The sequence below is a fragment of the Dermochelys coriacea genome, chromosome 15 (assembly GCF_009764565.3).
Source record: "Dermochelys coriacea isolate rDerCor1 chromosome 15, rDerCor1.pri.v4, whole genome shotgun sequence".
Lineage (NCBI taxonomy): Eukaryota > Metazoa > Chordata > Testudines > Dermochelyidae > Dermochelys > Dermochelys coriacea.
The window spans coordinates 23,308,264-23,324,571 of NC_050082.1; the positions used below are offsets into that span (position 1 = coordinate 23,308,264).

At 41.2% G+C, this 16,308-nt stretch overlaps 1 protein-coding gene across 1 annotated transcript in view; it reads right to left on the bottom strand.

The window, feature by feature from the left end:
- Positions 1-9,936: 9,936 nt before the first annotated feature.
- AACS (acetoacetyl-CoA synthetase) overlaps positions 9,937-16,308 on the bottom strand; it is a 59,303-nt gene continuing 52,931 nt past the window's right edge. The window contains exons 17-18 of the mRNA XM_038373595.2: positions 15,155-15,357; positions 9,937-11,327 (exon numbers count right to left, since the gene is read on the bottom strand). Coding sequence (XP_038229523.1) covers positions 11,190-11,327; positions 15,155-15,357 — 341 coding nt within the window. The 3' untranslated portion in view covers positions 9,937-11,189. The remainder of the gene's footprint in view (positions 11,328-15,154; positions 15,358-16,308) is intronic.

Here is a 16,308-nt window from a genome sequence, read left to right on the forward strand (position 1 = left end):
GGCACTTGAGAGACTGTTGCCCTCTGCTTTGCATAACAGATTCACTTCCACTTCTCACACAGATCATGTAGAGAAAGATGCTTGAACTGATGTTGATTATATTATTTGAATCTAAAAAGGCCCCTAATTTCCAACAAGGAAAAATACGTACAGTCTCCAAATATCTACAGCCACCATATTATGCAGTGTGATTGTAGCTCCATGAAGATTTACAGACATGCACTGAAATTTTTTCAGTAAATTACAATTAACCAAATTTAGTTTTCACTTAAAAATTAAAAAAAAAAATCTGGAGGAAAGGGAAATTAGACCTTCTTTATGTATTAACCCCCCAGTCCTTTAAAGCTAGAAATACTCCATCTTCAAGAAGACAGCACAATTGGAGGGAGAATCAAGCACAGGTGAAATAAAGATCTCGGCTCTGGGGGAGACAGCTGAGAACTAGATGGTGACTAAGATACTGAGGGAAGTTGGTTTTGGTCAGTAACGAGATGAGAGGTTGAACCGGCAACCTGCTTGCCACAGACCGAAAAATTTAAAGGGAGACAAAGTTCAGGTGTAGAGAGACATCAGACTAGATCTGTTCTGGCAAACAGGAACCTTTGTGGGCGGAGTCACAGAGTGCACCATGGTTTAAAAGCTGGGAAGAAAGGAGTTGCTGGTGCCAGGACAGAGAGGGAGAGAGAGAATATTACTATGAATACTATTTAAATTCCTCCCAATCAGAGTGGTAAATCTACATTTAAACTGAGTCAAAGCAGACAGAATGCTTTCAAATAAAATAATCAGTCCTCCAGGCTGATGCCAGGGTCAGTGTCTCTCCTCACCCCACTGTGTTAAGGCACTTTCTCTTTACTGGCTAGAAGTGCAGATCACTGAATCCAAGTGCCCGACTACAACAAATTCATTAGGGCTCGTTAGTTCTGTCTGACAAATTTATTTGTCTTCTCCTGAATGAATAGGAAGGACGCAATGCTCCTCAGGGAGGATGCCCTTGTGTCTTATGATGCCCACCTTACTTATGAAAGTGATCAGTGTTATTTACTCATTTGCATAACACAAGAACCAGGGGTCACCCAATGAAATTAATAGGCAGCAGGTTTAAAACAAACACGAGGAAGAACTTCTTTACATAATACACAGCCAACCTGTGGAACTCATTGCCAGGGGATGTTTTGAAGGCCAAAAGTGTAACTGGATTTAAAAAGGAATTAAATAAATTCATGGTCCATCATTGGCTATTAGCCAAGATGGTCACCGATGCAACCCTAGGCTCTAGGTGTCCCCAAACCTCCACCTGCCAAAAACTGAGACTGGACAACAGGGAATGGATCACTCAATAATTACCCTGTTCTGTTCATTCTCTCTGAAGCATCTGGCATCAACCATTGTCAGAAGACAGGATACTGGGCTAGATGGACCATTGGTCTGACCCAGTACGGTGGTTCTTATATTCTCCCCACTCCAGCTCCTGACTGGCATTCAGCAATCACACATGAACTGTCCAGAACAACGGGGTTAGTTAGCAACATGACCTCAATATCTGGTGACACTAAAGAATCTGAGTGTTTGTCACTCAGACCTGCCACTTCCTCAGTGTGCCAGTATGACTCCTATGTCAAGAGAGAACACAGGACTCAGACACATGTAAGAGATAGCGATGGCTGTGACGATGATACAGGTGCGCACCTTTAGCAAGGACTTGGCTGGATCTCACTTCTCTCTTGGAGCCATCCACAAAGTAAATAGTATTAAAGAAACTTAACACTGCTGTTGTGTCCTGGGATTCTCTCTCTCTCCAGAACATGATAAACCATACCTAAAAAGTGTTGATACTGCTCTCTATTGCATTTTAAATGGTATTTTAGCTCCCATTTACCTATTAGACCCTGACAGTGCTACCTTGTAAATAATATACTTTAAAAACTGTATGTATTAACCTGAAAGACAATAATGGTTCCAGGGAAAGTCCACTGCATCAGGCAACTACCTGTGTTTTTAAAGGTTTCAGAGTAGCAGCCGTGTTAGTCTGTATTCGCAAAAAGAAAAGGAGTACTCGTGGCACCTTAGAGACTAACAAATTTATTAGAGCATAAGCTTTCGTGAGCTACAGCTCTCTTCATCGGATGCATTTGGTGGAAAAAACAGAGAGGAGATTGATATGCACAATCTCCTCTCTGTTTTTTCCACCAAATGCATCCGATGAAGAGAGCTGTAGCTCACGAAAGCTTATGCTCTAATAAATTTGTTAGTCTCTAAGGTGCCACGAGTACTCCTTTTCTTTTTGTGTTTTTAAAGTCACTGAATAGGTAACTCATGCAATCTCTTTCTCTTGCACATAAAAAAAAAAATCCGTATTGTATCAGCTGAAGCCAGTACAGGCTGTTGTGTTCCTACTTTTATTTCCTCTTGGAGAACTACCACTAAAGGGAAATTAATTATTAAAAAAGCAAGCATGAGGGGAAGTACATGTTTTAAACCAAATGACAAAAGCAGAAGCATGATAAAACAACAATGCACAACTAGATGAGTTATGCACTAATTAACAAAATCAGCCGGAAGAAAGAATTTAAACAGAAAAACGTGAATGATAATTGGGAACGGTTTAAGAACATTTTACTATGTGCCAGAAAGCCACAATCCCACAGCTGAGAAAGAAGGCCACACAGATTGAAAAACAACCTGGCTTAGAAGGGAAGAAGTGAAACCCCATATATAACAAACAGAAGAAAGGGGAAGTTAATAAGAAATATAAATCAGAAGCTAGGAATTGTAGAAAATTCATAAGTGAAGCAAAAGACCTCAGATAAAACTATGGCTAACAATCAGAAGGAGATTTTCATGTATATTATTAGGAACAAAAGGAAACCTAACAGTGGCATTGCTCCATTCCTAGATGAAAATGGTAGAATTATTAATAATAATGGAGCAAAGATGGAAGTGTTCAATAAATATTCTGTTCTGTATTTGGGGAAAAACAGATGTAGTCATATGATTTATGATGATCAAATACTTTCTCCATTCCCACAGTAACTAAAGAGGCTGTTAAACAGATGTTTAAAAACAAGCTAGATGTTTTTAAAATCAGCAGCTCCAGATAACTTGAATCCAAAAGTTTTAAAAGAGCTGGCTGAGGGCCTCTGGCTTGTTAATGTTGATTTTCAACAAGTCTTGAAACACTAGAGGACTGGAAAAAAAAATAACGTTGTGCCAATATTTGTAATGAGTAAATGGTAATTACAGGCCTGTCAGCCTGACATTGATCCTGAGAAAAATAACGGAGTAGCTGATATGGGACTCAATAACAAATTAAAAGAGTAATATAATTAAATGCCAGTTAACAAGCTTTACAGAAAAAGATATCAAGTTAGTAAAGATTTTGGTATGAGATCACATTTGGTTGATAAAAGTAATAGTGTTGCTGAAATACACTTTGACTTCTGTAAGGCATTTGACATAGTATCACACATTTTGAGTAAAAAACTAGAATACAAAAAAATCAACATGGCACACATTAATTGGATTAAAAACTGGCTAACTGATGGGTCTCAAATGTATGTGTAGCAGCCCATCATCACGGAGCTAGAGTGTTGCTAGTGTGGCCCCAGTGGGGTCAATTCTTGGCACTATGCTAGTTAATTTTATCAGTGACCTGGAAGAAAACATTAAAATCATTACTGATAAAGTTTGCAGAGGGCACAAAGACTAAGGGAATGGTAAATAATGAGGAGGACAAGTCACCGAGACCAAGTATCTGGAGCGTTTTGTAAGCTGGGCTCAAGCAAACAATACACATTTTAATATGACCAAATGCAAAATTATCCAGCTAGGAACAAAAAGTCTTCAGGCCATACTTACAGGATGGGGGACTCTACCCCAGGAAGCAGTGACCCTGAAAAGAACTTGGGAGTCATGGTGGATAATCAGCAGAACATGAGCTCCCAGTGGGACGCTGTGGTCAAAAGAGCTTAGCCAAGTCTGCTGCGAAGGCAGATATGCTGCTCAGACACTGCCACTCGCTGGCAGTGGTGCACCATGGCAGCACCCAGCGAGAATCGTTCTGCAAATTCTGGAACGCCTGGCTGCTGCACCACCCTGGCGAAGGCTGCAGCGTCAACCCACCTTGGTGTCCAGCCAATTCTTCCTCCCAGGGCTACTAGAGGAGGCTATTGCCAATGGCAACACTGTTCTCACCTCCCTGAGTGCAAAGATTCCCAATGTGCCAGCTCTTAAGAGGGGAGCACAGGGCATAGGCACCAACTCCATGGGTGCTCCAGGGCTGGAGCACCCATGGGGAAAAATTAGTGGGTGCTCTGCACCCACCGGCAGCCAACCTCCCCTCCCCGCCCCCTCACCTCACCTCCTCCCCTGAGCATGCAGCATCCCCGCTCCTCCACCTACCTCCCAGGGCTTGCCACCACAAAACAGCTGTTTCATGATGTAACAAGCTCCGGGAAAGAGAACGTGGCACGCTCAGGGGAGGAGGCAGGGAAGAGATGGGGCCGGGGTGGAGATTTGGAGAAGGAGTTGACTAGGGGCAGGGAGGGGGCAGAGACTTTGGGAAAGGGGTTGGAATGAGGGCGGGGCAGGGGCAGAGTGGGGGGTCAAGCACCCACCGGTGCCAGCAGAAGTGGGCACCTATGGCACAGGGCATATATGTGGTGGGGGGTGGAGACCTGAAGGAAGGAAGCTTTTTGAGCCCTCTACTTCCCCTGCGAGGACCAGTCAGTCTGCCCCTGCACCATATACCAGCTTCATCCTGGTACTGTACTTTCCCCAATAGGGTGGAACGTAGCTGGTGCACCCAGACTTGTAGATGTAACTAAGTTAAGAGATTTGCATTTGCCTTTGGCTAGCTTTAGTGGTGATGGCTTTAATAAAAAGTGGTTCGAATGTGGAAGTGGGACTCAGGAAATCTGAGATCCATTCCCAACTCTGCCAGAGCCTCTCCCAAGTGACCTTAGGTAGGTCATTTCAGTGCCTGATGTTCAGAGCTGTTCAGCCCTCACAAATCCCACCAACTTCACCTGGAGTTGCAGATGCTCAGCCCTTGTGAAAATCAGATCCTTAAATCAACTGAGGTATAAAGAGGTTACTTGCCTACTTACCAGGGTGTAATTTAATGGTTCTAAAATTCTTTGCATTCCTTAGATCAGCAGTACTATACAAATGCACACCAGTATAGTATCCTACATCAAGGTTTGGGTTTAGGCACTGAAGCCATTTCCAAACTATGTTAAAATCTGAAATTTGTAAGAAATCGAATTCCATCTGTTATCAAACTTTCTACCATGCATTTGATAGGAGACATGATTGAACACACACACACACACACACACACACACACCCTCTAGGCATAGAGTGTATGTCATCAACATATCTGTTTCCAAACTATCTGGTTTTTATAAATTAAATAGCCCAAAATTACTTACAAGGATCTGTGTGCTCTATAAACCCCAGACATTTCGCATGAATTAAAGAACAGTGTAATGAAGTTTTAATGACTACATATACACAGTTAATACAAAATTTATATTTAGCATGCTGGAGGAGCATGGAATTCAAAGTATATAGGAGGGACTTTTAATCATAGGTTACTGGCAGCTAAGCAACTCTCTTTTCTACGTTTCTAGAGAGTGCACAGCCTTTATATGGAAGCGTACACCATACCAGCATGATGAACAGACATGTCTACTCTGCCACAGCTCAGAAAGTTACATGGAAACTGGTTTGTTTCAAAATCTCATTTGGCAATGAAAGATCTCTGCATTCCGCAGTGGCCCTGAAGCTCTTGTCCACAATGACTGCATTATTCACTTACCCAGCTCAGGCAGGGCCTGTTTGAGAAAAGGACTACCTCAGGAGTTGGATCAACAGTTCAGTTCGTATCATGAAGACAGGGCTGCCTGGCTATGAGGTCACTGATACAATACTGCTGCTAACTGCATATTCAACACCTGACTAATTTTTGCTACAGCCCTTTGCTTGTTCATAACAATTAACAATTAAAGGGATTATGTATGGATCTAAGGGAGTTGAAGCGTAAGGCACAAGCAAGCATGTACTTAACTTTAAGCACGAGTATCTCTGGTGAAGGCAGTGGGACTGTTCTCATACATAAGATTAAGCACATACACAAGTGCTTTGCTAGAAAAGCTAAGATTTTGAGGGTACTACTCTTACACTTTTTTTTTTTTGTTAGCTTCAAAGCCAGTAAAGAAAAATTCCACTGAGACAACAGATTTGGCTTCGCAATAGTGCTCTACTGGCCCCCAAAAGCCGGGAAGGTGTTTCCAGGCCTGCATCCTCCCGAGATGGAGAACTAGATTAGCAGTTGCAGAAGAGTTCCACACAGGGTTGTGTTGGGATGGTGACACATTACCCAGGCTACAGTCTGAACTGATCGACAGCTGTGTCATTGCTTCTCCAACCAGGGGCGTCTTTTACAACGCTTTGCTGTGAGATTAACCACTCCTGACCTGCCCCCACACAGCCTCCACCATGTAAGTCACCCCTCCCTAGACTCGCCACCAACCACATTACAGAACACCACCAGCCAATTTCCAGTCCCAGACTTTCCCTGAGAAATGTGCATCTTGTAGTGCTCAGTACCCTCCAAAACAACACAAGCTCAGATAAAGTCCAACATTTCAATAGAAAATGACATGCAAAATCATCATCCCAAAAGAAGTCCCCCCACCACACACACACACACACACACACACAGATTTAGGTAAAACAATAAAACAGGTTTATTAACTACAGAGTGTGATTTTAAGTGATTATTAGTGATGAGGCATATCAGAATAGGTTACAAAGAAATAAAGTTAAAACACAAACTAATACCCAACTTAACGAGTTAAGTGAATTCAAAGCAAAGGTTTCTCTTACCACATGCTTTAGCAGTCTTACTGGCTAGAAACTTTTCAGCCAGGACCCCTCCCCTAAATCAGTGTTAATTTTTGTCCTTCAGGTGTTGATGCTGTGAGTAGAGATGAAGGGAGAGATCATTTGGAGTGTCTGTTCCCCATTTTTAATATACATTTCTTCCCTTTGAGAATCTCCAGTCTGTGAGATGGGAAACTTCCAGCTGTTTCTTTGCTAACATGTAAATTTCTCTCACCTTTTTTCCTGCCAAGAATAGCTGCTTAACCAGGTGATGGTCCATTTCATTTTGATGACACCCGGCTGAGGCATCAGTTTGCCTTTTGTCTTTGAGGAACCGGTCTGTGCCTGCTTTTCTAAACTTGAAATGTGTCTCAATCATGTTATACAGTAGAATCTTTGACTTTTTTTTTAAACCACACACATATAATGTTGCCACACATTTTACCAGGACAATAATGATCAGCACATTATGAGTTTTCAAATGAAAACTCACAAGGCATACTTTGTACAAAATCCATTATAGTCTTGTAAAAAGGGTGAACACAGAGATAGTCACAGATGGCCATGATCCTGCACCCTCCCTGCTTCTACCCACAAACCTCCCTGAATGCTAGGGCAGATGGAGACAGCCTCCACACCAGAGAACAAAGCTGCGCAGGACTCCAGGGGTGTGGACCCCTTGAGCAAGCTCCCTGAAGCAAGCTTACTACCCAACCCAGTGGGGCAACACTTGCCTACTAAGCTTTCTCCCTGGAAGAGAATTTGCCCCCCAAATCACTGTCCCTATGATTATGATGTTTCTTTTAGTCTTGTCCTCCCCCTTGGGAAGAGTTTTCTTCATTGTCTTATCCCATCAAAATGGGGCAACAGTTTTGTTCTTCATCTTCATCTCAAGTACATCTTCCAAATTGACACCAACCTTCTTCTGGTCTTCCTTCAGCATCTCAAACCACTTTTTCCCCTAGATCTTCCTTATGACCTTTGTCCCATGACTACTATTGTCTCACATGACCTAGCCAGCTGAGTTGACACTCTCTCAGCTTTTACCAGCATCATGGCTCTTTCGGTTTCATTGCATAGCCTATCAGCTCTCATCTTACCAAGTAACCACCTGAGCACTCTCCTTTTGCCAGCATGAAGTAATTCTCATTTCCTAATTGCCCAACATTTCCACCTGTATGTCACAGCTGGCCTAATCATGATCTTATACACTTTGCTCTTTAGTTTATTTGTCATATATTTCTTCATGCAGCTCCCAACATTTGCATCCCCATTTCCACTATGGTTCAACACTGAATTGAGGTATTTAAATTGTTGCACAGACCAACTCTATAGTATCTAGTTTTATAGGCTTCTCATTGTCCTTCCTAATGAAGGATCACATGTATTCTATCTTTTGTTAGCTGATTCATAAGCCATTTTCTTCATTGTAGCCACAGCTGTTTCTCCTATTTGTCACTTCCTAAGGATACCCTAACATTGTACTAATTCACTCCCTGAAGACAAAGGCCCAAAGATCACATGCGATTGCCACAACTTTTTACAAGCCAGCTGGCTAGGACATTTAGTTTGAAATTGGAGTCCCTTCTCCTAGATGGACTGCCTACCATGGCTAGCAAACCCTCTCTGCCTGGAGCAATCTGGTTATAAAAGTCCCCAGACACCTGCCTGTCACACCCATTTTTAGTCAATACCTCTGCAACATGAAGGCAAAATTGTAGGAGTTCAGCTGTCAGTGGCTATATATTACACTGGTTCCACGAGACATTTTCTAGGGAGCAAGTTCATCCTCAAACTCGCCACATCCTTGGAAAGATGGTGTTGTTCCTTTAAGGAGGTGCACACTCTTGTCCCTCTACCTCCCAGAGAGGAAACCCTGCCTGTGTTATTCAGTCCTAGCCTGGCAATGGAGCTGCTCAAGATTTCCAGGGCTCAAGTGCAGCCTTAGAGGCAATTAAACAGCTTCTTTGTTGCAACTCCCCCGATTCCCCTCATGAGGGCAATCTATATTCTGTGATTATACATCATCTTAAATAGGGATGAGTAGTCCAGAGAGAGTAATCAAAAATCTGAAATGAAACAGAAGTGAGACTGAAAATAAAAAATTCTCATTTTAAGAAGGATTTTTATTCCATCTCTGCATCTTGTGGCTCAGCCAGTATAAGTGATCAAAATGCATACAAGCCAGGAGGTTCTTGTGCAAGTGCTCAAGAGACCACCTGCTCTTGCAAAAATTCCCAGCTCAGTTTTGGACACACAAGTCACTTGAAGTGTTTAAAGAAGCTAACACTCTTTTGAAGTTTGCCCATTGAGACCATCCTCAAAGCCATTTCAAGTTTCCTCTTGGCCTTCAAAATTTTAAAAAGAACCTTTTTGATCAAAGCTTTAGTAGCGCATTAACGAAAAGTTCACTCCAAGTTGCAACTTGCCAACAAGTGAGAAGTGCAGTAATTACTGACCTGAGGTGGTCTTCATTGCAGAAGGGGTGTATTTACAGTGGGACAACTAACACAACCTAAAATGCTAGTGGAGACAAAGCACTGGAATTTATACTAGACAGAGCTACAGGAGATAAATGCCAGATATGTGGGGGAGATAGGATTGACCTTTAATAGCTCCACTGAGATTAAAAACTCCAATTACTCATCTCTGCTAGCATTTTACATTGTGTTCGCCATCTACATATAAACACACACACTTTGAAGTGAAGATCTAGCCTGATGTACTATTTTATGACAGTCCTGGAAGATGTAAAGCAGAGGGACACATTCTCAACAGGCTTGCTTCCGCATTTAGTCACATGCGCCACACCCCATACATGAACAGGCATCTCAGTGCTGTATCACGTGCCCAGTGCTGTATACAACATGTAGATGGCAACCTGTGCCCTAAAGAGCATACAATGTAGAGATTTTGGGGGAGTGGAGAGAGAAAAAAAGATTAAAGTGTTGGGGGACGGGTGGAGGAAAAGGAAATTAAGCTAAGAATCAGATCATACCAGAGTGTGAAAAAAGAAAAAAAAAAAAAGTCAAATGAGACAATTGAGTGAAAATAAAAACCAACACTTAAGGATCGGTTTCATTTTTATTAAGTTTAACATATTAACAGCATTGAATGCACTGAACACAATTAAGGATACCCCATGATTTTAACGCATTAAATACTTTACCCACAATATTCAAATACTGCATGGGATCTTGAATGCCAGGGGTTCTGTATACCTATTGCAGTTGCATCTTCTTTGTGAAATAGGTGTGTTTCCATTTTATAGTGTCAACATACTTGTAAAAGGTTTTTTCCCTTTATAAACTAGAAGGATAAAGAATTAAAAAAATTTAGTTTTTCACTTCCAACATCACATTTAGTAAAAAAAAAAAAAGTCTTACAAAAACATTGGCTTTTATTACATTAATAACTGGAGTTGTTCAGCTAATGCAATACTGGATTTTTGCCTTCAAACTCTAATAATGGATTTTAGAGCAGTAAGAGTCAAATTCTATTCTCAGTTACACTGATGTAATTCCACTGAAAATCAGACAAACACTGGATTTTCACCAACAAATGACAGCACTTGCCCCCTCCCAAAAAAAAAAACAAAAAAAAAAAAACTATAAAAACATATTAGCTAAAAACTTAAAACTATATGTGAAGATATCACAAAATGAAGCAGCAATTACCTCCAAGGGTACAATGAGACATTTCAAGACTGTGCTCAAACTGAGTCAGTCAAATGAGAGGTTTCAGAGTAGCAGCTGTGAATTAAGATGTGGCTTTATAAAAAACACATTAAAAAGTATTGCATACTTGTATATTTCATGGCCATGCTGACATGCCTTTACCCTCCGGCATAGGACAAACATCAAGTATTTAAAAAAAGCCACATACTCCCTGCACGTGGCTCTAACTGTGTTATTTTAAATAAATAGCTTGAATTCCATTTAAAAAAATAAAAGGAAAAAAGTCAGTTTTATGAACACAATATTCCATTATCAATTGGAAACAGTTTGCTATTCAGGTTCTAGTTTGTCAGGTTGTTGATATAAATCAAACCAGAAAAGATGCATTTGTCACATGTATAAAAACCCAACAGGTAGTTTCCCTCTTCCAGGCTTAAAGACAGACTCCAAGACACATTGCCTATTCATCTAGTAAAAGGTAGCTACATTTTACCCAAGCCTTTCATAATGTACTTAATGAAATATTTTTCCTTTAAAAGAACCACTGGTATTTAAATAGTTTTCTCTTTACATACAGTATTCATATATACAAAAAAAAACACAGAACACAGAGATGCAACAGATTCAGAAATTCTGAAGCTCAGGAATATTTTGGTACAAATCCAGCGTCTCTGGATTTGAGAAAGATCCCCGCTGATCAACGTCCTTCCCTGAAATGATCTGCTTCACAGCCACTTCAACTTTCTTCCCATTTATTGTGTACTGCAAAAAAATAAAATAAAATAAAAGTAAATAAATAAAATGAGGCAACAATGAAGCTACACTTTGTCTGGTTGCTTTATGGATGGTCCAATGGAAAAGCCACGGCTAAGTCCGGAATTGATTCATTACCCCCAACACTGGAGGCAGGAATTCTGCTACACCTGACATCAAATAGTTTCTTAAACAGTTTGAAAAGCAAACTGAATTGGATGAGTTTTATTAGTGATTTTAGTTTTTTAATAGACAATACTATCAGCCTAAGCCAGCTCCCATTACTTCTAGGGAAGCATGATCAGGCCCTTAATGCAATAAATTAAAATTTTGAAACTTTCTGCCATTTAAAAATTACATGATTTTCAGTTTTTTAGGTTTTCTAGAAATAGGCCCAAACCAAAACCCTAGATCCAAGCAGCCCTGGATACATGCATGTGTACATGTACCTTGATCTCAATTCTGCAAGTGTTCCCTCTCTTTATAAGGGGCCAAACCAAAACCCTGCTTTTCAAAGCCCTGGACTTGGAGATGGAGCCAAGCTACACAACTTTGATTTACTTCAAAGACTTTTACTTGTTTCCCTAGACATTTAACTGTTGTTAATCAACAGATTCAGATAGAAAACTGCTTCTGTGGGAACAAGACATCACGAGGAGGCAAAAGATAGGTTCTCTGTGCTTGGGTTTCAGGGTTGCTCACCAAGGCACTACCGCAACTGTGCAGTGAAGAATTCCCAATCTGCTCCAACACAGTGGAATTCTTTGCTGGCAAAGGCAAGTAGGGAAGACCCGATTCTCCTGTTGGCAGGGATGATCCCTGAGGGACAGTCAATCCCATCTTAGGGAGCACCAGGTGTCTCCATTACGGAAGCCGTTGAACAAGAGCATCGTTTGGCTTGATTTTCAGTACAAGCCACCGCCTTGTTTTGTCTTCTCTTCATTTTGGTTAAGATAACCGAGGGTTGTGGCAAGGTAACTCTGAGCCCACTGGCTGCTTTGCTATATCTCCTCAAGGTGAAGCCCAGAAGTTAGCCCTTCTGAGACGCCTTTTCATTAAAGATCTTTCAGAGCAGGCCAAATGGTCTTTAGCAACAATATTGTATAGTTAGGAAGTTATTCAGGTATTTGGTCTAGTTTTTCCTTGTTTAATACTATATAGTTCTTATCCCCTTGCATAACAGCCACTCTTCCTCCTCAGTGATTACCAGCCTGGTTTGAGATGCAAGAAGGACCTAGAATTCCCCGTGAAGTCGATGGGAGCTGCTGGAAGTTCACTTCTCTTGGGGGTGGGGGAAGCTAGTCATACAACACATTTCAAAAAAAAAAAAAAAAAAAGCTGGCAGCAAGCGTTTAACTAAGCATATGCTTAAGTGCTTTGCCAAATTGGGGCCACTGGGCTCATTCAGTGAAGATACTGAAAATCTTTCCCAGTTCAAATTCCCTAAATACTAACTCTGAAAGGTTTATCTATACCAAATATCCATCCGACAGAACAGCAGGGGACTTCCACAGTTTTATATCAGTTAACATACGCACAGCCTAAAGACGGTCTAGATGTCAAAGCGGATCAGGTGTTCTAACCAGATCAAGAATATTTTACAATATAAATGTATGTTTGTGCGCACAGCCCTTTATCACTGCATATTATCCGTGCATGGGCAAAAAAGTTCTTTAGACATTTAACTAGAAGCATGAAGTAATTTCCAAGCCTTTTCCAGAGTTTTTGGCAAATCTATTTTTGAGAGTTTGTAAAAATATAGGCTCGATCCTGATTTCACTTACAGGGGGTGTTTTACACCACCAACTCCACTCATGCCAGAGGTTACTCCTAATTTCAACCAGTGTAAAATGACACCAGGCTCAAAGCCCTATAATTCTGGGGGCAAGCAGTTTGTTTTTATAAATGCAGATTGATGTCTAGAAATAGCAGTATATGGAAAGATTTTTTCCTTCCCAAGTAAAACCTTCAAAGAAAGCAAGGAGACAGCTTTGATCACTTTACTGCGGATATATTTTATCTGAAACATAATTAAAATTCATTCCATTGTAAATTCAGTCACAGTGTGAACTAATTAACCATCTAAGCAGGCATTCCTAAGGGGCTGGCTCTCAAATGCCTCAGCCATCAACTTCATTCTTTGCATTCAGGTGATTTATGCATCTTTGAAATTTAACATTTTATGTAGAAGCCAAAGTTGCAGTCTAGAAAAATCTACATCATCACTCAAGAGGTAAGTTATGAAGGTTTTTTGTTTGTTTTTTAAACCCTCATGCAAACAAGACATGCGAAGCCCAATGCTACTTATTTACAGCAGTGTAAGCCAACACCACCAGAATCAGGCCCTTGCCTGAAGTATGAAACCAAATGGGAGCTCCAGTGCTCAGTGCCTCTGAAAGGCAGGCCACTGAGTCAGGAGCCTACATTTGGCTTTAGTTAGGCATGTTTGAAAAATTAGGCTTACAGGGCTTTAGAGAAAATGCCTGAAGTCTTAAGCCCATATGCACATGGCCTGCCAGGAATTACCCTGCACGTTCCAGCCTTGCCAACAGTGAGCTGCTCACAGAGCAGCAGGTGGCGACTGGGGATAGGGCTTTTAAAATGAAGAGGCTCCTCCAGTGATCTGGGAGAAGAACAGAGGAGCACCAAGCAGGTTCCTCTCGGACCAGGCTCCATAAGCCTGACTTACAATGGGGTGTGTCAGTAACTCCACTGAAGACAAGATGGGTTACTGCGCTGCATGGTTGAGTAGAATCAGGCCCAGCATGTTCACCTGCACAGACACGTCTGAAAATGGAGGGTCTCAAACAAATGTATAAAGGCGTCCACCACTCTGTGGAGGCAGCTGGGTTTTCCTTGGGAAGGAAAAACGTGTTCGACTTTGCAGAATGTGTCACCGTTAAACTACAGGGGCTCTGTCTGTCATTTACAGTACTCTTTACTGGGGACCCCAGCTCTAGCCTTCCATATTGGTAATGAATTACTGGAAGATCTCTCACTACTGCTTATATTTCTCTGAATTTAGCTAAAAGTTAGAGCAGGGAAAGTACTTCTGACGTCCATCTCTGCTTTATCAGAAAAGGCTTCTGTTCTCAAGTGTGGGAAACGAGATGACTCTCTCTCTCTATATAGCATGCAAATATACCTATTAAAGTACAACTCATTCACACCTGTGCTCCCAAAAAGAGTCACTAGACAGGATAAAGGCCATCATCACTAGGGACATCAGGGACATCCCTTTCTCTCTGGCCTTGTTAAACACAATATATTAAGATCACAGATTTATAATAGCTCAAGATGGAAAAGATTCATTTCCACTGAGCCCATTCGATGGGCAGGATATAGCTGTGTAGCAGAGAATGTGTCTGATATTAAAACAATGCCACGCTGGTGCTATACATAGTGTGACTAATTATATATTTGTTAGACACAGGCAGAGGGTCTCTTATTGTATTGTAGTTATAGCTATTAAAAATATGGATGGACCTAAAACTGAAATGCAAAAACTGATGTAAAAAATGTATTCAAACATTTGCTCAGTGCCCTCTCAGCTTTCAAAAACATACTATAACCCAATCTTTACCTCAGCAGGGCACATGTATATTTATAAACCAAGGATGGGAAGGGATAGTTCCAAAAACAAGCTTAGTTGAGAAGCAAAAAAAAAAAAAAAGTGAAGTCGCTAGGCAACGTAGACAAACTATTTATAAGACTTGAAAATGCTTTTTAAGATTTAAAATTTCCAGGCGTGTGGGTTTGAAGAGTGATGACAACTGCTCCTTAATTACTGCTCAAGGTGACAAAGAAAAAAATTAGGCAGTGTTTTCATGACATACCGGAATGCCTTTGGTTTCTAGAATGAGGCTAGGAACATGTCTGGCAGACAGCGCTATGCGTATCGCATCCCTAATCCTTTTCACCAGATCCTGACTGAACACCTGGTCCGACGCCATCTTCAGGAAGAGGATCACCCTTTCCTCCCCTTCTTTGTTGTACTGAGGGACACAGAGACTATCTGAAACCTCCTCAAAGGCTTCCACTGCAAGAAGAAGAGTGCTTCATTATCACATGCACTTGTTTTTCCCACTGGATGCTTTTTTCTTTTTTATTTTACACTAAAGGGCACATCTCCCATCACCTGTTCTGGCACTGATGAGGCAAACAAGCAGCAGATTTTGACTGGGATTCTTAAAGAGAACGCCTAAGGGAATTAGGCACCCAAGTACCACACTGTCAGTGGCACTGGCCTACCTAATTAAGATTTTCAAAAAAGTTTAAAGCAATTAGATAAGCAAGCCACATTGAAAGTCGGTCATCCAAGTCACCAACTCCCTTATGGAGTTATGTTTTTTTAAATCCCAGTCATTGATTTCTGGGAAAGTGAATATCAAAGTTTATAGCTCCAATAAATACTGACTTAGGTCAGGCTAAAATTTTGATATAGTTGTTGGCTTAATAAACCTTTTTGTTCAAACACAGGCAATACATTTGGTGATTTACCACAATTAACTAAGATACTTCTATACCCCCATTACCACAATCTGAGCACTTCTGGGTCCTTAATGTATTCATGCTCAATCACCAAATGAGGTAGGCCAATGCTACTATCCCCATTTTACAGATGGGGAATGGAGGTCCAGAGAGACTAAGTGGCTGTCACAAGGTGACACAGGAAGTCCATGTTGGAGCAGGGAATTGAAACCAAGTTTGAGCCCTGACCAGCACTCTCTCCCTCCCTCCCCCTCTCTCCATAGGACTGCTTTTCAACCAGTCATGAAGCAGGATGCCTTAAGTACATTTCACCATATGCAGCTGGATGATCCAGGCAGTACAATCTCAACTGGATTAAAAAAAGGTGAGGCATCATCAAATCACAGACTGATCACAAACTGGTTCAGTATTCAACTGCATCCCCAACTGAAACAAAATATTTATTTACTATACTGATAGTTACACAGCAGAGCTCTTGAACACAGGGAGCCAGAATCAG